Source organism: Caenorhabditis briggsae (genome assembly GCF_000004555.2).
Source record: "Caenorhabditis briggsae complete genome, chrIII, whole genome shotgun sequence".
Classification (NCBI taxonomy): domain Eukaryota; kingdom Metazoa; phylum Nematoda; class Chromadorea; order Rhabditida; family Rhabditidae; genus Caenorhabditis; species Caenorhabditis briggsae.
The window spans coordinates 5015829-5042711 of record NC_013490.2 but is presented as its reverse complement, the minus strand read 5'-3'; the positions used below and the strand labels follow the sequence as shown (position 1 = coordinate 5042711).

Below are 26883 nucleotides of genomic sequence, written 5' to 3'. Positions count from 1 at the left end.
TCAAAGGTAATCAGGGAGGGGGGAAAAGAGAGAATAAAGAAAAAAGAAATATTTTAAAATAATCTCTTAGTAGCCGCCATCTTGATATCACTCTCTAATGCCACCCATTCAAGGAGAGCAGTACGAAAAAAAAGAAAGAAAAAGGGACCACAAAGGATTAGATGATGTTTCATTTTTACGGCTACTTTTTTCGAGCGGATAGTGGTCAGCAGAGAGAGAATAAGAAGGATTGTAGAAATTCTTTAGGCATCATTTTCTCGAAGCTCACCGCCGTTTCGCAAGAAAGGAAAACATATTCTGAATCAGAATTTCGTGGGCTTTCTAATGATATAGGTCATGAAGTGTAACTCGGGGACATGTTCAGATAGCTCCCTAGTAAGTTATAAGCTATACCTGGGGTTTTTATGCCCTCTGGCTTCGATAGATTATTTATAGTCTCCCTGAAACCAAAAAAACCAGAAAAGTGTCAACTTACTCATCCTGACACAGTACGACGTGTAGACAAATTTGTGCAGTGAGCAAGACGACGAATATTAAAGGCCGTGTCATCTGGATTCCTTGGGATCGTGTTGTGGTCTTCAACAACTACTGCTGCAGAACAAGAAGAAGATGAAGATCATAATCCGTAGTTGATAGGGAGCGAAACGGGAGGGCTGTCTCTTTTGAAGAGATAGAGACAGAGAGTAGAGAGAATCCGGTGGTGACAACTAGATGAGTAGAAGGGGAGGCCCCCGGGAGCAAGAAAAGATGTAAAACACGCACAAGTTGAGCCAACACGGGAGAACACGGTGCGGCGCTGACGGGTAGAGAAGTCGCCAGAAAGTGATTGAGATGATGATACGTGGAGAGAGGGAGGGAGCAAGGAGCCCAACTGTTCGCGGGAACGAGAGAGGAGAGAGGAGGAGAGAGGACCCTCTGGAATGGATTTGAGATAAGAGATGGTCAAGGAAAGGAAAAAAAGATATAAACATTCGGAAGAGAAGGAGGAAAGGGCGAGAAAAGATCAAGCACGTCATCCGAAGAGAGACTTGGAGGAGCACGCGATTGAACTGGGATCGGAGCAGTGAGATTGAGATCAGTGATTGGTGGAATGAGATTTAGATAAAGTACAAGAAAAAAGTACAAAGAGTGGCTTGATTAATGGCTGGGAATCAGATGGTTATCTGGATCGAAAACAGCTGGATTTCAGACAAGCTCCTGAAGACGTGGTTTTATGCCTGGTCCTTGTGGGGACCATTCGACTGATAAAATGTTTGTGATAGGAAGTTTCTAAAATCTTAATAAGAAAACAGTACAATTATGTTTCTGTGTTCCCCCTAATAGAATGGCCCCTCTACAAATACCGTAGTTCCTCTAATAGAAGCCAGCCAAAACCGTCAACTTTGAACCAATTTATATCGGCTCATATAAAAGATATGGAGAATGTATCAACTGATAAACCTTTTTTGATATTATGATGAACATTTTGTTAGTTGACAACTTTTTTATCTTTCACAGGAACCTAGATTAATTGGCTAAAAGTAGACAAGTTGGCGCTGCGAGCTACGCGGTTGGCTGCCAACCTCTTAACTTTGAGCATATATATCTCGGTTGATGTGAAAGATATCAAAAATTTGTCAACTAATAAAACGTCTGGGATTTTATGACAAACAATTTATCAGTTGACAACTCTTTGATATCTTTCACAGGAACCGAGATAAATTTGCTCAAAATTAAAAAATCGGCGCCTGCTAGTTGAGCTGCGCTATCGGCTGCCGACCTGTTAACTTTGAGCCCATATATCTCGGGTACTGTGAAAGATATTAGAAATGTGTCAACTGAGGAAATTTTATTAATATTATAATTAACATTTTGTCAGTTGACACATTTTTCATATCTCTTATAGAACTTGAGATAATGAAAGTCAAAGTAGGGATATATTAATCCCTCTCCATTATAGCGAATACGGTAACTACAGTAATCAAAAGAAAAAAAAACGAGAGGAAAATTTTTTGAAACCAAACTTTTTGGTCCTTTCATTTCCCGACCAATTTTTTTAGAATAAGGAACTACTAAAACTGGAAAAAAAACTACATATTCCATTCCATTTCTGTCACTGACAGCCAACATTTCAAAATCAGAGAATGGGTTTTAAAAAGAAGGAAACGGGAATACTTTGCATAGATCCTGAATTTTCGGACTAAAAAAAAGACTAAAAAAGCATTAAAATTTGACATTCCGTCTCGTTACACGACACCTGTATCGGATTTCCCAAGACGATACGAAATGATATGAGAGAAAATAAAAATGATATTCGATACAGAAAATGGCCAGCCAGAGTCTTCGAAGCTTCTAGTGTTTCGGAAAGAGAAATCTTTGAAGAAGAAGAAAAATTGAAGAAAAAGTGAGGTGTCGTTTGGCTTGTTCGTAATTATAATACAATAAAACGGGTGATAAAAAAGAGTGGGTCAGTTGTCACCAGCGAGAAAAAAAGAAGGGAAAAAAGAAGTGAGAAATTTCAGAAGGAAGGGAAAAAAGGGGGCGTGGCTTAGAGGGATTGAAGGAAGCATCTGGAGTTCATTTAGGTTTTCCGGCGATGATCTCTAAGTTTAATCGTTTCGGGTCACTGAATCTTAATCCAGATTTTGAAATGGATCTGGTGGGGGGAACGAAGAAAAAATAGATCAAAGAATCGAAACTTCCAAATTCCCAAAAAGCTCTGAAACTACTCTGAAATCCAATCTTCCAAATGAACTTACATACCAATCCACACATCTGCATCCATCTCATCTATCTTTTCTTTTTGTTTTTTTCTTTCATTTTGCTCAAAGAGCAAAAGTTCTGGCTCTAATTTCCGGTGAATCCATCCACTCATCTCTTCACATCTATCTTTTCTCTGATTCACCCCAGAAACATTCTTTTCTATATATTTTCTTTTCTTTCTGTGCACCATACAACAACCACACATACACACTTACAATAAATAATCACAATAAATTACAAGGCTACCGTATAAATTAGGGCTTTCAGAAAAATTCCGGGAACAGGAAGAGGAGAAAACTGGAAATATTATTTAACAAGAAAAAAGGAAAGAGAGGAATATTTTAGGAGAAATAGAAAGGAGCTGAATTTGAAAGATAGAAGGTCCAAGAAAAAAGGGAACAAAAAAGAGGGGCGGGGGTTTGAGAGCCGATGATGATGACTCCGCCCCTATTTTCTGGGGAGAGGCGTTGCAAAAAAAATCGGGAAGAAGAAGAAAAGACCAGTATGGTTCGGAAGAGCAACAGCATCTGCAGCAGGGCGTCTTTTAATCCGAGGTGCGTCCGAGACGTGTAAGCTGAAAAAAGAATGCATAATTATTCAAAAAGTTCCGGGGATGAAGGCTCGGGAAGGAGAGAGATGTTCTTCTTTGTTAGCGAGAATAACTCCAAAAACATTTCTGAAGAGATAAAAGAATGAACGATGGTTCCAAGAAGTCGTTTGTAATTCGCTGGAGAGAAAAAAGAAGAGGAACGAGATGGGAGGGGGGGGGGTGCTGAAAAAGGGGAAAAATAGAATGTTGGACTTTTTGTGATTCGATGCGCGAAGACTCAGATGGCGTAGTAGAAGCTTCAGATTTCAAAAAGGTCATTATTCCTTGACCAGAGCCTGCACTCCTTGCATTCTAAAAAAGAAATGAGCCTAATATTTCGAAGTTTGAGCTCCTAAAAAAGGGAAATGAGCCGAACTGGTTTTTGATATGTTCGCTGCGTAAGAAAGTAATCCGACCCACTTTTTCCAGCCGAGCAACTCGTACTTCCGCATTAGAAAAATTGAAGCTTTGTGCTTCGGAAAGACTTTGAACAAAAAAACGTGAAAAAGGAAGACCATCTTGTGATGGGTGTACTTCATAAGCACCAGGTCCAGAAGAAGATGCGAAACTAGAAGAAAACGGACGAAAATACAAAGTAGAAGAAGACGACGATGAAGAAGAAGCTCAACGAATGAAGGAGAAGAAGAAGAAGAAAAGGATGGGCGCAACCGGGCGGTGCGGGTGCGGAGAAGGACAGATTGTGCAAGTGTATGCCTGGTCCGAAGGAGAGAAGGAAAAAATGCTCCGCACTGAGTGATTCAAGCACTGGGGGGGGGGGGGTGATGAGTAAAGTGGACTAAAACTATTTGAGGAAAGGAGAAGAGAGAAGAGTAAACCTAGTTTAAAAATAAGACACACACACGTGGTTCCCAGACGAAACACCAGAGTTGAGGATCCATCATCATCGGTCCACGCCTCTCTCACAGTCATTCTGAAATCACTCGCCCAATCATAGTTCAAACCACTAGAAATACTTTTGTAGCGAAAAATGTTTTTTGAAAAAAAATCTCGAACAACCGAATTGTTTCCGCAAATAGGTTGTTCTAAGCTGTGGCTGAATATGTTCCCAGCTATTTTGCCCTGCGGCGGCGCCCCGTTTCACTTCTTCACAGCTCTGTCGTTCACGAGTCATTAAATTTCTGAATTCAAAAGACCCGTCATCTTCATGTCTTTTTGGATCAACTCAGAAACACGGCGCCCCGGGACCCAGGAAACGTACTCTCTGGATTGACGCACACGGCAGGAGAATAAGAGAACCATTAAAACGGCATTCTTACGATGATGAAACGGTGGTCCTCCGAAAGTATTCCCCGATTGAAAAAAAACGCACGGAAGCTAAATGACGCATTTGAGAAGCAAAAAAGAACAAGATCAACCAAATATTCCACACAAATTCCATTGTGAAATACTCAACAGATTGGATTGGATTGGTAGGACGACAACGACGACGAAAGGCTCCATAAACCTACGGTATGTCCATTTTTCGTCTAATCGACTAATCTGCCAAATGCATTTTCGTTTTCCATGTTTTGCCTCCTTCTTTATCTCCTGCCGCACCAGAAGAAATTCAACACAAAGGGAATATGCAAATTACGTGGTTCTTGTTAATTGGCTTGAGACGGCGATCAAGATTCCCCAATAAAAGAGGATTACGAGCATCCATCGTAGTTCATCAAGCCCCTTGTTTTTCAAGTCAATTCCAGATATTTTCAGACATTTTCAGCCAAATCAGTAATTAAGCACAATCCAGTTTTCTTCCTCTCGATCCGTTTGTTGCTGTGCCTCAAAAACAATTTTCGAGAAGAATTGAGGCCAACAGCAATAGTAGTGGTAGTCATCTCTATAAAGACAATGAACATCACGTGATAATCACGAATGGGAGGTCTTCTCGAGTGGGGGCCCAGCCCCCCATCCTTACTATTCTTTGCTTCTACTCCTCCCTCACTTTCCAAACAAAGTAGGAGTAAGAAGAAGAAGAAGGAAGAAGGGGAAGAAGCAGCAAAAAAGAAGTGTCTGCTCTTGTTCTTCACAGGGCGGCGCGGTTTCTTCGGGTCGTCCAGAAACTACTTTCTATCCTTTTTTCAGGCCACCGCGAAAGAAAGAATCCACAAAATATTTCTTTTCACACTTACAAAATGTCGCAAAAAATATAACAGAAGATACAAATGAAGAGAAGAGGAAGAAAGAAGAAAGAATGCGATAATGATGACGAGCTGAATCACGTCATCGTGCCGGGAAAGCTGACGGAGAGCTCCTGCGGAAGAAGACCCCGATCTGTGGAAAACGGTTTTCTTGACAACTACATTCTTGGCATCAATGTATTATTTGGCTTATAACGCGTATAACGATTGAATTCCCAGAAAAATCTCGAGATCTCTTTTGAATACTAGAAAAAAACAAAAACGAAGAAATTTGAATTACAAACGACTTCTTGGAACCATCGCATTTCTATACCTCATTGTCTTAGAAATAATAAAACGGTGGCTGGAAAAAAGGGACTCAATATAACCATATTTTTGAGACCTGCAAAACGAAACTTTGTTGGTGTGCCATAATGTTTTGTCAAAAAGCGACGATGGCATCCTGGAATCCTAAAAAGTCGAGTGGAACTCAATAACCCGATACTGCTAAACAATCAGACTAGACTAGAAAAAAACTCAAAAAAAAAAATGAAGCAAGGCCTGTGAGGAAAGTTGTCGGCGACACAAAGACGGATGTGTTTTGTCAGTGTGGAATGTTCGTCTCATTCGACTGCTCCTTCCTTTCCGAACCCAGCAGCGACTCTTCGACTGGATTATGGTCGGCGTCCCCAGAGGAGGAGTGTGGCGCCCACTCTGACTGCTAACACGTCGTCCGATGCTGATGGACGATGTGTCCGGACGGACATGACCACGCGGAGTGGAAGAAAGAGTTGAACTACCAGAGTCCGTCGAAAAGAGAGTCATAAAGAGAACTTGATTATTTGATTTCTTCTGTTTCTCTTCTTTCAAAATTTCGCAGAGATTCTCTGCCAGAGAAGATGATTTTTTTTGCAGAAAACTAACTTCGACGTCATTTTTTCGCCCATCCTTCCTGTTCTAGCTGCACATCTTGAGATTAATTGAGCAAAGAAACTAGCAGAAACATAATTGCTCTTATTCTGCTCTATTCTGGAGAAAGAGGAACTTCTAGCAGTCAGGAAGGAAAGGGAAATCGTTACAAAAGTCATAAAATAGGACCGGAGTCATAGAGACTGGATTCTGTATGTGTATGCAGATAATAACCACCTCTGGCAGGGTTCAATTGCTTCCCGGGTGTGTAATAAGAACATATATGGCCCACTTAAAAATCAGGGCCGGGTTCGAGGGCCTGGAGATTTTCAGGGTCCGTGTAAAAATGTTTTTTGATGAAAAACGGTTCTTGGCAAGCTTCTTATGCGACGGAAAATCGTTGTCAAAACGGGCCAGGCCTTGAAACTTCTGAAGAAAGCCTGGCTTGTGACAAATATGTAAATAAGGCATCCATAGGACTTGGACTCTATCCAAATAATTCACTCCACATTCGAAAGCACGCATTCCAAACATCGCATCAAATCAGACGACAAATCGAGCGGGAAACTTGTCAACTGTCATCACTCTAAACACGGTCTCAAGGGATTTTGTAGAACTACATTTCTAAGATGAAGAGAAGAACACGGGAGAGGAATAAAAATGCAGATTGAAGAGGGAAGAAAAAATGGGAAATGTGTTCAAGGGAAGATCCCCAATTTGATTTGCCATTTACGGCGGCTACGACAGCCGTTGTTTAGATATCATGTTCTGGAAACAAAAATGTGTTTGAACTTATTCTCTCCGGCCATCTTTAGTCGTTCAGACAAGAAGAAACGTGTCGAAACCAGCATAGAGTATTCCACAGGGGGTCAGATCAGCGGTCGAACGGCGTTGATTCATTGAGGCCACGAGGGCAAAAGAGGCTTGTGGGCGAGGTCAAAAGTTACTGCATAAATTCGGTTATGATAATAAATAGAGAGGCGACGGCGGAAGATGACGTTGTAATAAAAAATGCGCTGAACATCCTGGAGGCGGCATTTTTTATAATCAAGTTTTTTTGCTGAGGCATTCTTTTTGCTTTTATGTTACAGATCATTGCCGCAGCTTTTTGGCTCATGTTGAAAATCTCGTTCATTCATTCTTTTCTCACCGCGCACGGCGCGCCGTTCTAATTTGATTCGCATTGGTTATGGAGGAAAAGGAAAGAGCAAAAGGAGTCGTCGACAGAAAAACTACGGTGAATGGTGAAGAGTGTCGAGAATGGATGCGTTGGAAATCAAATCAAGTCAGTTCTGCGTCAGAAAAAAAAGCAGGCAGAGAGACAGAAAATTCCCCAGAAAGCTATGAGAGGGGACGAACCTGGTCGCAGAATTGAGTTGGGTTGACAAGTTCTGTACATCCATACGTTACTCGCATTAGGTTCTTGCTTTTCCCTAAAAAAAAGATAATTGGGCGAAGAGAAAGGAAAAAGAAATAAAGAAGCATACCGTAATCTGCGAGATTCTGATATTCTACATAATTTCCTCCACCCACAACAAAGAGAACAATGTCTTGAGCCGCTTGTTGTCGAGCCAATGCGATCGTTCTGCAAAACACTTTCACAGTAATCTTAGAAAAAGGTAAAACAAACTCTTTGGTCGGCTGATGCATCAACTTTGGGTCGAAGAAGCAATACGTCTCATCGATATCCGGTGCTTGCGATGATCCTCCCATCATTTGATTGATTCCAACAGCCGAAATTCCAGCAGATGATGGAGGCGTGTTGAGTGTGTCAACCAGTTTGGTCAGCGGAAGATGATGTGCTTTTGGAACAAGATTTTTGACTCCTTCCATTACGAATTTCGATCCATGGTTCAGTAATTTATTGAACATTCCTATTGTTTTTGTTCCAGCTCCTTGATGTTCTTCCGTGTGAGATGAACTGGCTAAACGAGAACCGAGTTGGGAAATCGATCTGAAAATGGTCCGATCAGTAATTTTACAAAGAATTTCGACATACTTGAGCTTTTGTACTTGTTTCAATGCTGATTCTTCAATTCCTTTCTCACGGAGCAAGCTCATCATCTCCTCGTAGCTCTTCTGATTCACAGTTTCTTGACATAGGAAGGCGATAATCAGTACACGGAGAACGTCTTCCTGATTACTAATGCTTCCCAGAAATTGTGTTACGGGTTGGTCTATAAAGTATTTGTGATTAATTTCAAAGCTCTCAAAGCTTTCAAACATACCGAGTGGAGAATGTTGCAACAGTTTTTGCTCAAGTTCAAACAACACATCCAACTTTCTTTCTTTAATCACATCAAGCAGAGTTGTGGCAACATTTGTGTGCAAGTCAATAAGTCGCTTAGCTTCAAGCAGTTGGGGGAGACTAGTAACAGTAGATCCAAGTTTAGCAGTAGTATCGGCGAGAAGAGTCGTCATGGCTTCATCAGCAGCATCACTTTCTCCACTCATACCCATCGCCTGCTTCAATCGTTTAATTTCTTCCTCACTGCTTCTGTAAGCATCCAGGTCCCCTTGAACTGCCTCAGCCACAGCTGGGAATGCACTTCCCTTGTGATTCTTCCATAGTTTGTCCGTTCCTCCGGTTCCCATATCGTATTCCTTCTTTTTACCAGAATTGGTAATTGTTACACGGTTTTGGTCGAGTTCCTAAACACTTATTATGTATTTCTTTGGCTGTAAAAATTATAAAACCCACCAAGACATCGTGCATCAGGGCCTGATAGGTCCACGTGTGATGAAGCATTGTTGCAAGATCGGCACCGCGATCACCAATCACCATAAGTGGACGAGTTGTTTGTAGGAGACCCATCCGAACACCATCCATTGTGAACAAGTTATTACGGGAGTCTCTCAGATTATCCCTAAGTTTTTGATCTAGCCTCTGTAGGAATATAATTCATTTTTCGTCTCAATTCAACACTGATACCTTTGCAACCATTTCTGCTGCATTTCCTTTCGGGCATCTGATAATTGGGACGATTCCCATTGTAGCACAAACTGCAAACAAACCATCGGCAACTGAATCGAGCATAGCGTTAACGGTAACTTCAGATGTTCCTGGTGAGTTCATTGAGAAATAGGAGAAAGTGCTATTCTCGTTGTAGCGACGGAGAACAAAAAGATCATCTTCCAGTGAGATGAAATTAAGGTATTGGTCCACTACCTTCTGTACTTGAGCAACAGCTCCACCATGGACAGCTGCAGAAGCAAGAGATTCCAATCGAGGACGAGCAAGTGGAGAGATGAAATTGCAGTAGAATGAATCATACATTGCTTTTTTGAGATCCTCGCTCATCAAGTCAATGTTTTCATCAGTGGGAGATACAAAATACACAGCTGGAACATCGGTAAGTGGCTCACGGCGAGCTCCGAGAAGTCTGCAACAGATTTGAAAATTTTTGCCGAAAATTTGAAAAAAAAAATCTTACAGATGAAGTGTGACTCCCAGATCTCTGAGTTGTTTGACTGGAAGAAGTGGAGAGATAATATCTTGAGCAGCCTTGTCGAGAACCAAAATCTTCCACACCTACAAATAGACGAAATAACTTCAAAAATCTCACAGAATGGAGAATTACAGGTTCTTTGACTCCTGAGCTGATAACTGGCTCATTTAAGTTGATCATGGTCCGCAAGGCGACTGAAAATTAGGGATTTTATTGAGATTTGTATTCATTAACCCACCAATTTGTCGCGTTCTTACGCTTTCTAGCTCGGTCGGCATTTTTTGTGAGGACCTAATTTCTGGATTTCTCCTATTTATCTTGATCCTGAATCTCTTGTAGATTTACGGCCACGTCGTGAAAAAATCAGGAAAGCGTCGACTGGATGGTGCTGGCGTCTTTTTCGGGGCTTGACACGGTTTATGAGAATTTTTGGAGGGTGTTTGAACAAAATTTGTCTGAAAGCATGACAAGATATCTTGAAAAAAGCTTGGAAATGAGAAACAAAAATTCAAGACGAAAAAAAACTGAAAATCCTGAAAATCTGCAAATTTTCGTCAAATTTAGTGTTTGATCTGCACAGAATCCGGTGCGCGGTCTTCCAGAATTGTCTCGATGATCTCGAAAACACTGTAAACAAGTAAACAAATAAACAAGTAAACAAGATCAAGCTCCACACAATGTTGGAGTATAAAAGGCGAGAGATTTCGCCATTTCCTCAGACGATTTGATTTTCCTCTCATCTAACAAGTACTACTCAACCATGTCCATCTGCCCATACACCGGTCGCCCAATGGGACTCTTCCGCGAGTTCGAGCCACTGATGCCATACTGGTCCCAGCGCATGAACATGCTCAACAACTTCAACAACATCGTGCCACAACAGCTCAACGAGGTCGAGGACAACGACAACAAGTTCGCCGTCAAGCTCGACGTCGCTGCTTTCAAGCCAGAGGAGTTGAAGGTCAACCTTGAGGGCAACATTCTCACCATCGAGGGACACCACGAGGTCAAGACTGAGCACGGATACAGCAAGAGGTACTTTCAAGAGCTAATTGATCAGTTCTTCATCTAAAATTACATTTTCAGATCCTTCACTCGCCAGTTCACTCTCCCAAAGAACGTCGACTTGGCTCACATCCACACCGCCATCAACAAGGACGGACAGATGACCATCGATGTTCCAAAGACTGGAGCTCACTCGAACATCCGTGCCATTCCAATCCACACCACCCAAGGCCATGCTGTCACTCAGGGCAACAAGCCAACCAACACCACCACCACCACCGGAAAGCACTAATTGCCCCCCTCTAGATTGTACATTGAAAGCATCCGAATAAAAATGTGTCATGCAGAAATTGTTGTTCTTTTTTTCACTTTCGAAAATAGTTCTTCCTCCGCGATCTTTTTTTTTGGTGGTCTTTATTGCCTCCGATGCGGAGTTCTCCTTTATTTCGAGTATGAATCTATCATATCTCGAAAACAAACGCTCTTCGAAATTAATTTAAGAAATCATCAAAACTGTATTTTCAAAAATTGACAAAGTATTCAGAACAATTAACCTCCATGAAGTGTGGAGACAAAAGTAATCGTATCACCAGCTTCGATTGTGGTATCGTATTCTGATAGAAGACCGGTGTCTGTGTCGTTGATCAGTGTAATCACACCATGTGCAACTTCACTAGCATCTTCATTTAGCAGCATGTTCATCCTGTGTACATCTGTTACGAGATTGTCCCTTACAAATTTGAGAACATCCCGCAGAGTTGAGTCTGCAACAGGTTGTTGTAATTAGGACTTTATCTGATAAATTACCTGCAGGAATTTGCACTTTTTGAACTTTTGCTTTTACTAGGAACTCAGCTCCACCCGAAAAATCGATAGTTACTGGAATTGTGCTGGCCATCTAGAAATTCGAGAGAGAAATTGGTGTGAAACGAGTGGGAAATTACAAAACTTTTATATCTTGTCCGAGTGAAGTACACGACTGACAGCAGCTGATGCGCTCCATTAACACGCACGATGGCTAAGAGACGGTAGAGAATCAGTGTTCATGACGTGTTCTCATGAAGGAACGGATGGCTTTTCGAGGTGTCTAACCTCCTTCAGTGTGATGAAATTTCATAAATGAATAAAAAAATCATAAATCTGTAATTTAAAATTTCCAGAATGACAACAAAAGGCGCAGCGGATGACCTATTCGGTGGACTCAGTGACAGCGATAACAGTGATAACGAAAACGAGGTTGAAAATGAGAAATCCAATGTGGCGATTCTTCAAGACTTGGAAATGAGGTAATTTGATACTGAATTGGCCTTCCTTGAAGAATTTCACAACTGTAGCAGTGAAGATGAACAGACTATTCGTGAAGATTCGCAGCGGGTAGAACTTTCCCCAAACCAAAGCATGGAATCCGTCTCTCAAGAAGACTACCAAGAACAACATGTAATAATATATTGATATAAATCAAAAAAGTGAATGTTTAATTTGTAGGCTGTCTCTAATCAATCAGAAAATGGATATTCGAGCAGCGCGCCTACGGTATCCAGCTCTTCAAGTTTTTCTTCATACTATAATGAACCAATTGCTACAAATGAAACAACAAAGTCTCCTGATCGAAACTATGACACACTCGACGTCGGCGATCCCTACCTTGACGAAACTCAACAAATGGAAATCGATGCAAATGCAAATTTAGTTCAACCAACAAAAAATTCGAGCTATCAAGCTCCTCAAATAGCAAACGCTTCAATGTTCTCATCTCGATCGGAGCATAAAGCAGCCGCTACAAGACGTGGATCTTCTTTTACTGATAAGGTTTCACATCTTCTGATGATAATTCTTTCTAATAGTGTATTCAGAGTCTAGAACAAAATACTGTTGATACTGGTGTCAAGGAGGAAGTCATCATTGCACGAGAACTTCTTATAGCGAATTTAACAAGAGAGCAACTGGACCGCTACGAAGCTTTCAGAAAGTAAACATACATTTCAATTTATAATAGAGAAATCAATCTATTTAGATCCAAGTTCCGAAGACAACCAATCAAAAACATTATCACTGAAGTGACTGGATCTGCTCCAACGGAGACTGTGGCTCTTGCTATTTCCGCACTAGCAAAGGTTTGTTATTCAATAAACTTACCAGTTTAAATAGGTATTCTTTTTAGATGTTCATTGGTGAGATAGTTGAAGAAGCAGTGGAAATACGGGATGCTTCGAATGAAGGAACCAAGCCCATTCAGCCCCACCATGTCAATACAGCATTCAAAAAGTTGTATCAGGAGGGCAAACTCTGGCCACCGTATGGACAGAAATATTAAATTTAATATTATATCAATCGTTGTTAGATCTCATTTTGATCGGGTTTTATATGCCAGTTTTCTTTTTGTTTTTAATAAAGGTCTCAATTGTTGATGAATTGTTTGTTTCTACTAAAATGTCAGCCAACATAATCATATATCTTCCCAATCTCACTATATATGTTTTCTATGAGCTATATTATTTATAAGGATGTCTGAGCACCATGTCCACATCCCTCCTCCTCAGTTTTCCACCTATGCCACAGTAATCGATCCACCAAGACAAGTCACTGCGACACATCCAGAGGAAATGACGTGCGAGCCAGTTCCACCGAATCCGGCGGCTGATATTGAGGAAATCGCCCCGGCAGCATCCTCGACTCCTGTTCGCGTACCGTATCCTACCGCAGCTCCAACAGTTCCACCGCCTATCCCATCTGCACCTGAATCATCCTCTACAGTACCGAAGAAAATGGCTTTGGCGCCATCCTCGAATAAAACCTATAAGCAAAAACGAACATTCAAGGTAGGTTATTATTCTAGTACAAAAAATCGGAGCTGTGGAAGAGAAACTCCGGTGGTCGTGGCCGAAGGTCCCAAAACGACAACTATCGTAAGCTAAACATATATTTTATTTTCAGAATGTAGTGTCTCGATTTTTTGTAATTTTCGTCGGTTCGCCCGTTATTATTCCCCAAAAAAATCGGAAAACTAACAAAGGGAAATCGAAAAAAATTAGGTTACGATAGTTTTCGCTGTGGGACCCTCGGCCACGGCCACCTATGTTTCTCGTCTACAGCTCCGATACCAGAATAATAGTATTGTTACTATATTGCCATATTTCAGGTTATCATAGTCGGAAACGCTGCAGTTGGCAAAACATGTCTGTCATTCAGATTCTGTTGCGGACGATTCCCAGAGCACACAGAAGCCACCATTGGAGTAGACTTCAGGGAGAGAAGTTGTGTGATCGAGAACGAACTCCTACGCGTGCAACTATGGGACACAGCTGGACAAGAACGGTACCGCCAGTCGATCGTTGCTCACTATTATCGTAATGTGAACGCTGTAGTTTTCGTTTATGATGTGACATGGTAAGAATTTTGAAGATCTTATTATTAGTTTCAGCAAAAAATTTCCAGTCGTGAATCGTTCAATGACTTGGCTCTGTGGATCAAAGAATGTGAAAAACATGGATTGGTAGGCGATAGTGAAGTTCCTCGTATTCTGATTGGCAATAAGTGTGATGTGGAATGTACGAATCGAGTGTCAACAGATGAAGCACAGGTATTCAAATAATTCAAGTAGAGCTTATCAATTCAAAGTCAAAATTTTCTTTCCAGATGTTCGCCGACCGCAACAATATGGCGTTGTTCGAGACATCTGCCAAAGCTGCTTCTGAAGCCGATCACGTGGAATCGATCTTCTTGACTCTTCTTCATAAACTTCAGCAGAGCAAACCGATGCATGTTCAATCACAAGACGAAAGGCAACAAAAGGAACAGGAGCGTCTGATTCTGAAAGCTAATGAAGCTGGGAACGTTGAAGAAGAAGGCTTCTGTTGCTGACTTTTAGGAAATTCAAATGGGTTTTTTGTTGTGCAAGCATTTCCTAACTTTTTCATCTACTAACTGGGTTCTTTCTTATGTTTGTGTGTAAAAACCTCCTTCCTTTTTTTTTCAAAATCATTTATTGTCAATGTAATTATATAAAAGTAAATAAATAAGCAAGAAGATGTTCAATAAATCATAATACTACGATAACGATAAAAGCAGCACCATAGGCAACATGAAAGAACGTGGCAGGAGAGAGAGTTGAAAAGGGGGTCGAGGACTTGTCACGGTGGAAGATAAGGATGATGAGAATAGGTTATAGAAGGGGGTCCCTGAGAGATTTTTTGTATTAGATATTTCTGTATAATTAGCGTCTTTGTTGTCCATAAACTGGTCCCGGATAGAACATGTATGGCGATGGCTGAACGTATGGACGCCATTGAGCACCTTCCTCGTAGTGGAAGGCTTGTGGACGTGGATTTGATGGAACAGAATGATTCTGGCGACGCATACTTCCTGGTTGTTGACGACGTGGAGATGTTGAGCGGGATGATGTTACCACTCTCTGGAAAGTATTCATTGAATTTATTCTCAATGTTTCTTTTCGGATTGTTTTTCCCGCGTTTTTTTTTCAATTTAAAGCTTTTCCGTCCACAGGGTTCGAACTGTTTTGGCATGCTGTTGCGCTCTAATGAGAAAGTGGCGTGGCGAAGATTTAGTGAAAAAACCAACTTATAATGCCGCGTTCAAAGTTGATTTCCAGGAGAAATTTCCTGGAAAAACGCTGTCCAAAGCTGCCATTGTTTTCCAGATCTCCATTAACGCTAAACTACTGTATCACTCGTTTTGGCTGTGTTCTCTCTGTTGATTCATGTCGATTTACGGCGGGTCTCGAAGCGGAGGCCTCTGGAAAACAATGGCAGCTTTGGACAGCGTTTTTCCAGGAAATTACTCCTGGAAATCAACTTTGAACGCGGCATAATAGCGAGAAATTTTTCAACGTTCAATTTCAAACGACGTAAAACTTCGTCACGTCACTTTCTCATTTTAGCGCAACAGCATACCACAGCAGATCGAACCCTGTGCGCGTCGAGACCAGCGCTAGTTTTACTGTAGTATTCCAGTCATTCGCCACAGGGTTCGAACTGCTGTGGTATGCGGATTCGCTCTAATGAGAGGGGCGTGGAAAAATTGAAAACGAAAGGAAATTTCCAGCTGACACGCCCCTAATCATTTGAGCACAACCGCATACCCCAGCAATTCGATCCCTGTGATTCGCGTTTGAGCGCAATTACAAGATGTTCCGGAAAAAATAATGTGAAAATTTATGTGTTTACCGGGCTTGGAAGATCCTCATAAATCTCGCTATCCCTGCTAACAGCTCTCCGTTGTCGTCGCCGTCTTGATTCTCGTTCTCGATCCCTTCTTGGTGTTCCATCGGTTTCCGATGCACCAACAGATGATTCACTATGCCTTCTATGCCTTCTTGACTCTCTCTTCATTTCTCCTCTTGATGCATACTCAGCCTGCCCGTAAATCGAATTGACTGGTGGAGCAGCAATTGCCAGGTAGTGTGGTGGTGGAGCGTTCATTAGTGGTTTGGGAACGGTGTACGTGTAGGATGGATGATGATAAAGACCTTCTGGATGGACAGCTCGACCTCCAGTTGGAATATAATAGATTGAAGATTCGTCATCCATGTCGCAACACAATTCGGCGCAGCTCAATGAGGAGCAGGAGAATCCAAAACGTTCGGAGAAGGCAAGCATCATGCTGGAAAGTCAGATTTTCTAGAGATAAAGGATTGGACCATCCTTACTTCGGCAAGAAGAAGAGGTAGTGGATCAAGGAAGCAGTCGCATTCAAAACCACAATTTTAAAAAGATGATGGACGACTGGAACATCCACGTAGAGCAATGGAAGGAAGGTGAGAACAGGGACGATGCAAGCAAAAAGAACTGGGATCAGAGTGGCCTGAAAGATTTGGAACTTTTTTGAAGTTGTTTGTTTAATTCTAAATTCTTACTTGGAAAGTGTACTGAATTCTAACTCCAGCACGGATCTGAGACTTCCCGGACATGGAGTAGCTGTAGCAGAATGCCATTACGATAACGCAAGTCAAAGCGTTTCCGGCAAGAGCCATGGTCAGAGTGACAATGTTCATTGGGACGGACCAGTAGTAGGCGTAGCCGACGGTCTCACCGAGCACTAAAAGGACTTTGAAACTACAGTAACCCAAAAGGCTTCGTTAAATACCTGCGATGGAAGTGATAAGGAGCATGACAGTAAGAGCTGGTTGACCCAGAAGGAGCAACGAAACAATGAACAGCATCACAATAGCAACTCCGAATGCAACCATTCCAGAAGTGAAAACGCTAATATCGTGACGAAGAGACATTGAAGCTGGGATATCAACGGAAAATGGGATTCCTTTAGCAGCGGCTTTTTTCAGAATCATGTCAACGAAGGATGTTCTGAAATTCCATTTTTAGAATTTTATATTTAAAAAAAACTATAACCTCTCGGCGAATCCCTTGGCAGTCAGCTCCAAATACATTCTCGATTTGATAATTTGAGTTTGGAATCGGTCCATAACAATATCGGAAGTGTATTTTCGATAAGTTTCGGATGGAAGAAAGACGAGATTGACGACTGGCACGAAGGTGTCCTGAATAAAAGAAAAAAGGAATAGAATATTGCGGAAGAAAAGAGAAAAGAAGAGAGAAGGTTGTCAATGGAGACGTTTAAACTCACCGGATTCACATCATAAATGCTCGCTTTTTCGAATTTCGCGAATTCCGCTAGCCAGTTGACAGCTCGGGTGGCGTATCCTTCGGCCTGAAAAATTATAAAAATGAAGAATTGTATTCTCTAATTACTGTAAAACCTGTAATACAAGAGCACATATTTTTGAACTTTGAGCCAATTTATCTTGGTTCCTGTAACAGGTATCAAAAAGTGGTCCGCTAACAAAACATTTTTGATATTATAATTAACACTGTGCCGGTTGACTACATTTTGATATACATATGTTACAGGAGTTGAGATATGTGGGCTCAAAGTGGACAAGTTGGCTGCCGACCTCTTAACGGGGACGACTTGTCAACTTTGAACCCACAAATCTCAGCTCCTGTAACAGATATCAAAAAGTGGTCCACTGGCAAAATTTTAATTACAATACCAAAAACATTTTGTTAGTTGACCACATCTTGATATCTTTTACAGGAAAAAAGATATATAGGCTAAAAGTGGACGGTTTGAAAGGCATTCTATTAGAGTATCATATTAGAGTGTTTACGACAGGTCAAATTCGAGAAAGTAGAAACTCACAATAGCAAAATCCATTATATCAAAAATACTGTTTTGAACTTCATGGTCATGGTACTCGATACTGCTTTCGATGGTTAATTCCACAAATTGAGTGGTCTTTCCAAATTGATCCCTGTATTGCTCAATGAATGATTTCTCTGATGATCCGGATGGAAGGAAGTATTCCTCTTTGATATCAATTCCTGTGTTGTAGAATCCATAAATGGCGAAGAAGACATAGGCGGTACAAAGAACAAGAATCGGGTATCTAATCTTTGGACTGATCACAAATGCTCCGACGGCTCTCGAAGCACACGGACGAGAATCCAGAAGACGATCATGGAGAGAGAAAAGAGACGCAGAGTCGAACGAAGCGAGTTGAGGAGCTGTGAAGTGGGTGTCTCCGGTTTTGAAAATTTGATACCATTTCACTCCGCGGGCTTCACGACTTCCACCGACGAATACGAACACCGAATTGAAGCTGAAACTTTTGGATATTTCAAAGATTACCAAAGATTATCAAAGATTAGGTATATTTTCAAAAGATTATGCCGTACCAGACAGTGAACACCAAAAGAATGGCAACCGAAGAAGCGATTCCAAGGAACGAGGATACCATATGACCATTCTGAATAGCTGCTCCCATTGCAACTGGAAAAAGAGAAAAATATTTTTAAAAGAGATTTCTAAAACTAACGGAATGTCAGGACAATGACGACTGCGCTGGCAGCGATTCCAGGACCATCGTGAGCAAGAATAAACGCAATTTTCTCAGTCGGGTGGACAGCCGCCGAGGAGTATCGAGACCAGCTGAAGTGCAATTGGAACAACCACAGGAGACCAATACCTAGAAGTCAAGAAAATTGATAATTTCGAGCTACAGTAATCCTATGAGCTGACAGGAGAGGGCTGTTCAGATTTTTTTTTCTTTCAAGGAGGTGACAAAATTCTGTTTCTAGTCGGTTATTTTGGTTCTAAGAATTTTTCGAAAATTCAAGGAATATCCTAAACTCCAAAAATTCAAAAATCTCAGAATCTTAGAATCTCAAAAACACAAAATCTACAAATCTCGAAATCTTTGAATCTAAGAATTTCAGATTCTCAGAATCTCAGATTCTCAAAATCTCAGAATCCCAGAATCTCAGGATTTCAGAATCTCAGAATCTCAGAATCTCAGAATCTCAAAATCTCAGAACTTCAAACTCTCAAATTTTTAGAATCTCAGAATATCAAAACCTCAGAATTTCAGAATTTCACAATCTCTAAAGTTTCGTATTTTCACAAAATCAAAATTAAAAACATATTTTCGAAATCTTATTAATTCTTATTAATTTAAAAAATCGTATTTATTGCTAAAACAGAAATTCCGAAAATCCAAAAATCCGAAAGTTCCGAGAACACCAAGTATCTTCAAAACCCAAAGCTTCATTAAAATCAGATTAAATTAATATAAGAGAGAAAAATTAGAAAAACTATTTTCTCTGCTATATTTTCCATTCCAAATGTTGCTATTTTTAAATGGTTCCAAATTTCTGAATGTTTTAAAATTGTCAGATTTTTTCTGGCAAATCTGTGTTTCATAGTTTTGTCAAAATTATCAGATTTTTCTGAAATTTACGAATTTTTCGTAATTTTCTGAAATATGAACCAAAAACTTCCTCAATTCTGTAGACTTGTGAATTTCAAAACAAAACTAAATGTTCAACTCAATGATCAAAACCATCTACATTCCGAAAATTGACAGGAAACAAGAACAAATGTAAAACTTTTGAAAACTGAAAAAAAACGGCCATACAAAAAGTAAATAGAATACTGTTTTGAGTTTCTCTCCCCACAAAACGTTTGATTCTATATTTATCGTATCAATGTATTCAGTTTTGACAACAAACAAATATTTCTGGGAAAACAGGAAAATGCGTTTTTAACAACCAAGAATTTTATATCTTCTGTGGGTTTTTGGGTTTTTTCGACATACTAAATTTATTTGGGGTCATTAAAATGGAAGTAATAGCACTAAAAACTGACTAGTGAGCTATAAACTTTTGCATCTCAACTCTTTTCTTTTCTCAAAGCAAAGATTTATGAAATAAGAGATGAAAGTCAGAAAATATACGATAATTGGTCTCGGATTCCTTCTCCTAGAGGAGGCTCCTCTTCTTTTGAATAATTGAGAAGACGTTGTTAAGGAAAAGAAAAATAAATAATTCAAGGAGAAACTTACCAATGGTGACAAAACAAATGGGATAAACCAATGGATCAACAGGAAGATTTCTGTAGAATTGCATTGAAAGACCTGCAACAAGGATTTGGGAATTGGAAGGAAAAAGAAAAAAAACAGAGAAAGAACCGGGGACAAGGATTATATTTCACAATTTCAAGATTTGAATAATATTAATCCGAAAATTTTGAATCCAAAATTAGCGGAATAATTGTTGTTAGGAGTAAGGCTTCTTCTTCTCCCCTCCCCTTTCTTCGTCATACCTGTGATTGAAACGGCGGATATCGTGATGAATATCATGATGCCAAGACATGGCTTCGACTGAAATAAAACGAAAATAGAACTTTCAGGTTTGAAGGATAGCCAGAAAATAACTACCTGATACGCATTGCTTCCAAAAGATCCGAAAAGGCAGAACACAAAAAGGATGATGAAGCAGAATTGAAGACACCTGGAACAGGAAAAACATTCATTGTGGGTGCAGAAGACCCGAGTGCTCATTGAGGAGCAAAAAAGGATTTCTTTCTACAGCAAGTCTACAGACATCAATAATTTCTGATGGAAAATAAAGAGAGTGATATATATATATATATATATATTCAAAGAACAGCTGACGACGTCAATTGAATGCGTGATTGAGGTCAGAATGGAAATTCGGGAATTCAACGTAATGCTTCCTGATCAGATGAGTTGCCTGGTGCATCACAAAGCCAAATAAATGTAAAGCCCATTGGAAATTCATAGTTTTAAAGGTAAGAAAAATTTAATTTCCCATTTAATTTCTGAAGTTTCGCTTCGAAACCAGACATTTCGAAACCGGTAATTTCAAAACTGTGGTAATACTGGTGAATGGATGAATTTCAGACTACAAAGTGATTCGTAGGGTTTTTAAATACGCTTTTTCTGAAAGAACAACTTCTGAAGCTCTCAAAATTTCCAAATAAAAAGTTTTTTTTTCGAAATTCAGGTTTTTTTCGGATTTTAGAATTTTTTCTATCAAAAAAGGCATATTTGATAACCCTAAAATCGTTTTGTAGTTCGAAATTCATCCATTCGTCTGTATTACCACGGTTTCGAAATGACTGTTTCGAAGTGACGCGGAGCCGAAGTTTTGATGCTTATACAGTCTAAGTTATACTCTCCATATTTTGAAAAATTGAAGGTCCGAATTCAGAAGACGTCAACATTCATATTCTAAAACTTTGTCAAAAAGGAAAATTCTAACGTTATAGTTATTCCCTGATGACAATATGGATATCAAAATAGCCGGAAATCCATGACAAATGTTTCTAACTTTGCATTTTCTTGAAAGATTTTCGTTAATTTGAAAATTCTGAATGCAGAAGACGTCGAAACCATGACGTCAGAATGAATACCCTAACTAGATTTTACGAAATCCTATTCTTCCCTTCTCAGACTAAAATCTACAATATCTTACCAATACTGATTTTTCAAGGAAGAAACGACAGCATCTTTGAATGTTTCTGGAGACCAAGACATCAGAGAAATATTCGAAGCAGCTGTCAACTTCGTTTGCTCCTCAAAATGCCTGTGCCAAAAATTGTGTTCTTTTCCGGTCAAATCATTCTTCAACTCAAAGTTCATCAAAAGAGAAGTGGCTTTGGAAATTGCTCCATCTGTATCTGTCTCGACTCCTCCGATAGATGCACCCAAATAGACACGTGTCAAGTTGGTAGAATCTTTGCTCATGCTCACAAAAGTCTCTGGATATGTGAGAGCGACTTGTGGACTCTTTTTGATAATTCTATCAACCATATCCTTATCAGTCTCGCATTCCAAAGAGCATTGAACCATAAATTCTCGTTTTTCAACGGGGAAATGATCTAACTTTTTCTTCAAAGCTGTGTATGCTAGAACTGCATCTTTTCGAAGGATTGTATCTCTTGACGTCCTGAAATTCTCTATGTACATAAATATCATAACGATCTTTTCTTCCTCTTACATTGTCTTGAGAAGCACCGCAAAATGATTGTTGTCCCGCCATTTCATGCACGAAAATGCGGGATTCGAAGAATTAAACTCTTGGTTTTTAGGCGTAATTCCTATTCCATTGCTGATGACGTCACTGTCGGATCCGAGAATGTGCGTAAATGGAAGATCGATGAAGATCTGATCCTTGTGTAGGGATGGAAGAATAAAGGCACTAGCAAAACAGGCAAGAGCGACGAAAATTGAAAATAGTTTGTGGTTAGCAATGAACTTTCCGAGTGTCCAGAATGCTCGTCGGAGGATTGCTTCTGCGAATCGGAGCATTCTGATTCTGAAGACTCCTTGAGTGTAGGCACCGACTGGCTGTTTAACTGCAGATAAATCAATTTGTTGGACATATGTGGCCATTTGCATTTCATTTGTGATTCGTCGGACCTGAAAATATGTAACATTCGATTTTGTATAACCCTGTCAAGTTTAAGTTATATTTTCTTGGCTCCTGTGCAAGATAGCAAAAATGTGTCAACTGATAAAAACGTTTGATGTTATAATGGAAGTTTTATCAATTGACAACTTCTTTATATCTTTGTCAGGAAACGAGATACATTGGTTCAAAATTAAAAATTAGGAGCCCTTACAGGTTTTAAAGGAAAGATGTAATAAATCTAGAAAAGTATGAGCATGGAACTTTGTCTGTGTATTTCCAAGGTTTTAATCGATTTTAATTGATAAGACATAGTGCTAGAGATAAAAATTTTGAATTCATTTTCCAGTTAAAACAGCTAGCTCTTGAGATTCAACTTTGAGTTGCGTCGATTTCAAGTAGCATATCTCTTTTGGATGAAATTGGACTAAAAACTTTTCAACTGCAAAAATAAAGCTCTTAATTTGTTTATCATTTTTTGAAAATTTCAAAACAATTGAACGACTCTGACCTACAGCCGCAATCAGGTTTCAGAGAAAAGCATCCAACGGATCGGCACCTGTGAGTTTTCCTATTTTGAAAATGTAGTACGCGCCCCAAACCGTCAACTTTGAGCTCACATAGCTCATTTCCTGAAGAAGATATCAAAAGTGATAAACTGACAATATGTTTATCATAATATCAAAAATGCTTTGTCAGTTGACACATTTTTGATATCTCTCACAGGAACCTAGATAAATTGACTCAAATTTAAAAGTTAGGGGACCGTGCGATTATAGGTTTTACGGTATCTCATTTGTATAAAATTTTACTAAAAAGTAAACATCCAATATTTCAAAACTTTCAATTAACATTCTCAGAGCCTTCTTACCAACGCCTTCTCCGCTTTCCGATCCCTCCGATCCAATGTAGTCGTCGTTGACGGTGGCTCTTCCACATAACTGGTTCGTTCTCCTAGAGATGGATGTGTTGTGTGATTACTCTCCTCTTTTTTCATTTCGTCTTCTCTCACTCGTTTCTCTTCCAACTCCTTCCTCTCTTTTTCCATACGTTCCTTTTGTCTTTTCTCCTTCTCTTCTCTCTGAAATTCTCTTTTTTGGTGTACTGTATTCTAAATTCATAAGTTATACTTTAAGAGTAGAGACTCTCGTAGGTTCTCTTGTTGGGGCGGCTACTGTAGATGTGGACGAGCAATTGTTATTTGTGCTTGCTCTTGGCTCCTCTTCGTCAGCACTGCTCTCCGGCGGAGGTACCGATGGAGGTGGAACTGACTGAAATAGAATAATGATGATTGATCTATTTGATCTCCCCAGAAAGCCTGTATTTTTTCCGAACACTTTCTCTATATTTCAGTTTTGCTTCTTCTTCTTGCCTATATTATTTCCCTCTGTACCGCCTATCATCAAGGATTACGAACAGTTATAAACGAGAGAGGGAATTTCGGAAAAGAAGAAGAATAGTGTGTGAGACACTGATTAAATGATCTTGACCCCATTTAAACGGAGGGAACAGAGTGATAAACAGATGGGTGGTAGGAGTAGAGGGAGAAGAAGATTTTGTAATTTTTCGGAAATATATCAGTACATTCGGAAGAGATGATATCAAGATAAGTTCATATGAATGGATAAGGAAAAGAAAATGTTTGAAATGGGAGAATGTGGAACAAAAAAGATGAAAAGGTTGCCGACTGTGGGGTAGTAGTAAAAATCTAACTGGAACGGGATTCAATTGTATTTTAATTGATCATTAGGGCAGATGAGAAGTTTTTTTAAAGCAAATAGTTGTCGGGTGAATTTTTTAATTGGGAAACTGAGTAGCTACCGTAAGCACAATAGAAAACCGCACTTTATGCCCATATAATTCGGTTCCTGTAACAGATATCAAAAATTGACTTACAGGCAAGATGTTTCTGATATCATAATAAGCATTTTGTCAGTTGACCACTTTTTGATATTTCTCAAAGGAGCCGAGATATTTAGGCTCAAAGTTAAGAGGCCGGCCACCACCGATTTGTTAACTTTCAGGTAATTTATCCCGGTTCTTGTAACTGATATTGAAAAGTGGTCAACTGACAAAATATTTATTATCACATCAAAAATATTTTATCATTTAACCCCTTTTTGATATCTGTTACAAAAACCGAGATAAAGTGGCTCGAAGTGCAAGTACAGGGTTGCCTTCTATTGGGGTGTTTACGGTAGTTTTACAACAAAAACGGAACTTCAAGACTTTAAAAAAACACTGATCAAGTTTCAGGATGTATATTTCTTAATTACAAAAAATCGGAAAATCCGGATAAACAAAAAAAAATCAAAAAACTGTATGAAACATTTTACAAAGTACTGAAATATCAAATTTAGTTTTGTCAAGGTCTACCCCACCCAAACCTTTAATTTTGAGCTTAATTATCTCGATTCCTGTTAAAGGTATCAGAAATTTGTCAACTAAAAAACTGTTTATCATACTATCAAAAATATTTTGTTAGTTGACCACTTTTTGATATCTTTCACAGGAACCAAGATAAATGGGCTCAAAGTTAAAAGTTAAGGAGCCCTTCTATTAGAGGAAATACGGTAGTACTTCAGCATGAAGGACATCTCAAAAAATATGACATAAGAAAAGTGAATACGGGAAATCAGGATATCCTATAGACAGAAAACTTCCAATCCAACTTGTTAAGTTTCCAATTAGATATCTTCTCGAGAAAGAAAAAGGAAATTAGAGCAATCAGGCGGAGTAACACAACGGGATATTATGTTAGTAGTAGAGGGGGAAAACATCGGCATAAAAAAGAAACAACACGTTTTCATTGAAGGTGTCATCATCTTCAAATCGTTCCCTTTTCTTCCTCGGAGATAGTTTTGCCCTTTTGAAACCCTTCTGCCTCTCTCTATATTCGCATATAAACTAAACCAGCTAGAAAAAAGAAGGAAAAGTGCAAAACGCGACGAATGTCTACATGGATATGATAGTGACACGGGGTGGCGATAAAAAACAAGAAGTGTAGAGAGGAGAAAAGTGGAAAACGACCGGACGGATTCAATGACTTTGGACGGAAAAAAAGATATAGGAGGAGGAGTCTTCTATCGTGGGAAAAAATTTCCGAGATTTTTTGAGGAGTGTGCATGATGAACTGGATTGATAAAAACCTACAGGATCTACAGGAATTGATTTACTGATAAAAAGGGTTTCGAAGAAAGGAAAGTGTTTGGGAACCAAAGTTGATGTGATTTGGAAAGTACATACAAGGAAGGAGGAACATGAATTTACAGGTTTTAAAACCTTCTCAAATTCGAGGAACCTAGTTTTTCGAAGTTCAAAAAAAATCGTGAAAAATTAAAATGTGGACCTTTTTGAATTTCAGAGTGCAAAATGTCTCAATAGACAGCGGTTGCAAAACGTTTGGTGGCGATTTTCCCGAAGTCACTCAAGCCAATAAGGAACAAAATTTAAATAGGTCTAGTCAGAATTTTACCAAAATTCAAGGAATTTCGAAAAAATAGATTTTTGAAAATTTTGTATTGTCATCGCGAGATTGGTTATGAAATCATTCTAAATTGGATTCAGGGTAGAGATCACCTAGAAACATAGTAGTTTCAAAATGTTGGCTCAACTTAAAATACTCAAAAATACAATTATAGGTTAGATTTCAAGTTTTCGGGAGTACAGTAAGATTTTGTGAGAAATTTGTTTCAACTTTTTTGAAATTTGTTTTTGAAAATCCAATTTTTCTTAACCAGTTCAAAATTGCAGTTATTCAGTCCAAACCACACTGTCAAGTTTGAGCTCAATTATCTCGATTCCTGTAAAAGATATCAAAATTTACTCATTTAATAAAATATTGGTGATATTGTAATAAACATTTTATTAGTTGACAACTTTTTTATATATTTTACAGAAACCGAGATAAATTGACTCAAAATTAAAAGGTCGGCAGCCGACCGCGTTTTTCAGCCGGCAGGTGTCGACTTTCAAATTTTGAGCGAGTTTATCTCGGTTTCTGTATTAGATATCAAAAAACTGTCAACTGATAAATTAATTATCGCAATACCACCAATATTTTATCAGTTGACAAAATTTTGATATCTGTTTGAGAAACCGAGATATATGAATTAAAAGTAGACGGTTTGGGTGGGTTCTATTATAGGAAATACGGCACACCAAAACAAATAAATCTCCCCAACACTCCAATAAAAAATAGGAAAACTCACAGGTGCCGATCCGGTGGATGCTTTTCTCTGAAACCTGATTGCGGCTGGACTTTGTCGTGAACAGGGATCCGGCGCTGATGAGGCACCAGAAGCGCCAAAGTAAGAGGACAT

At 39.4% G+C, this 26883-nt stretch overlaps 7 protein-coding genes across 7 annotated transcripts in view; 3 read left to right on the top strand and 4 right to left on the bottom strand.

The window, feature by feature from the left end:
• The window catches only part of Cbr-unc-49, a gene marked incomplete at both ends in the record, with an annotated part of 15047 nt that extends 14498 nt beyond the window's left edge, over positions 1–549 (bottom strand). Inside the window, one exon of the mRNA XM_045243725.1 lies at positions 476–549. Within this exon, the coding sequence (XP_045096459.1) occupies positions 476–549 (74 nt within the window). The remainder of the gene's footprint in view (positions 1–475) is intronic.
• A 7152-nt stretch (positions 550–7701) lies between these two features.
• Positions 7702–10087, bottom strand: CBG18370 (the record flags this gene model as incomplete). Its single annotated transcript, XM_045243724.1, has 6 exons — positions 7702–9012; positions 9062–9247; positions 9293–9743; positions 9795–9892; positions 9927–10003; positions 10048–10087. The coding sequence occupies 6 exons, from the start codon at positions 10085–10087 to the stop codon at positions 7702–7704; spliced, it is 2163 nt and encodes a 720-aa protein (XP_045096460.1).
• A 482-nt stretch (positions 10088–10569) lies between these two features.
• Positions 10570–11106, top strand: Cbr-sip-1 (the record flags this gene model as incomplete). Its single annotated transcript, XM_002642322.1, has 2 exons — positions 10570–10844; positions 10896–11106. 2 exons carry the CDS (start codon positions 10570–10572, stop codon positions 11104–11106), a joined length of 486 nt encoding a protein of 161 aa, XP_002642368.1.
• Positions 11107–11363: 257 nt separating this feature from the next.
• Positions 11364–11712, bottom strand: CBG26003 (the record flags this gene model as incomplete). The annotated part of the gene is made up of 2 exons (XM_045243723.1): positions 11364–11578; positions 11622–11712. The coding sequence occupies 2 exons, from the start codon at positions 11710–11712 to the stop codon at positions 11364–11366; spliced, it is 306 nt and encodes a 101-aa protein (XP_045100092.1).
• A 263-nt stretch (positions 11713–11975) lies between these two features.
• Cbr-taf-11.3 lies at positions 11976–13128 on the top strand (the record flags this gene model as incomplete). Its single annotated transcript, XM_045243722.1, has 6 exons — positions 11976–12100; positions 12149–12251; positions 12300–12623; positions 12668–12783; positions 12829–12928; positions 12976–13128. 6 exons carry the CDS (start codon positions 11976–11978, stop codon positions 13126–13128), a joined length of 921 nt encoding a protein of 306 aa, XP_045096461.1.
• A 190-nt stretch (positions 13129–13318) lies between these two features.
• Positions 13319–14675, top strand: Cbr-rab-33 (the record flags this gene model as incomplete). Its single annotated transcript, XM_002642324.1, has 4 exons — positions 13319–13633; positions 13954–14201; positions 14250–14394; positions 14451–14675. The coding sequence occupies 4 exons, from the start codon at positions 13319–13321 to the stop codon at positions 14673–14675; spliced, it is 933 nt and encodes a 310-aa protein (XP_002642370.1).
• A 352-nt stretch (positions 14676–15027) lies between these two features.
• Positions 15028–26883, bottom strand: CBG18375 (the record flags this gene model as incomplete). The annotated part of the gene is made up of 17 exons (XM_045243721.1): positions 15028–15225; positions 15998–16433; positions 16480–16634; positions 16687–16868; positions 16917–17134; positions 17180–17328; positions 17415–17498; positions 17991–18450; positions 18527–18620; positions 18667–18816; positions 20191–20262; positions 20451–20638; positions 21626–22099; positions 22151–22572; positions 23433–23642; positions 23692–23832; positions 26773–26883. 17 exons carry the CDS (start codon positions 26881–26883, stop codon positions 15028–15030), a joined length of 3744 nt encoding a protein of 1247 aa, XP_045096462.1.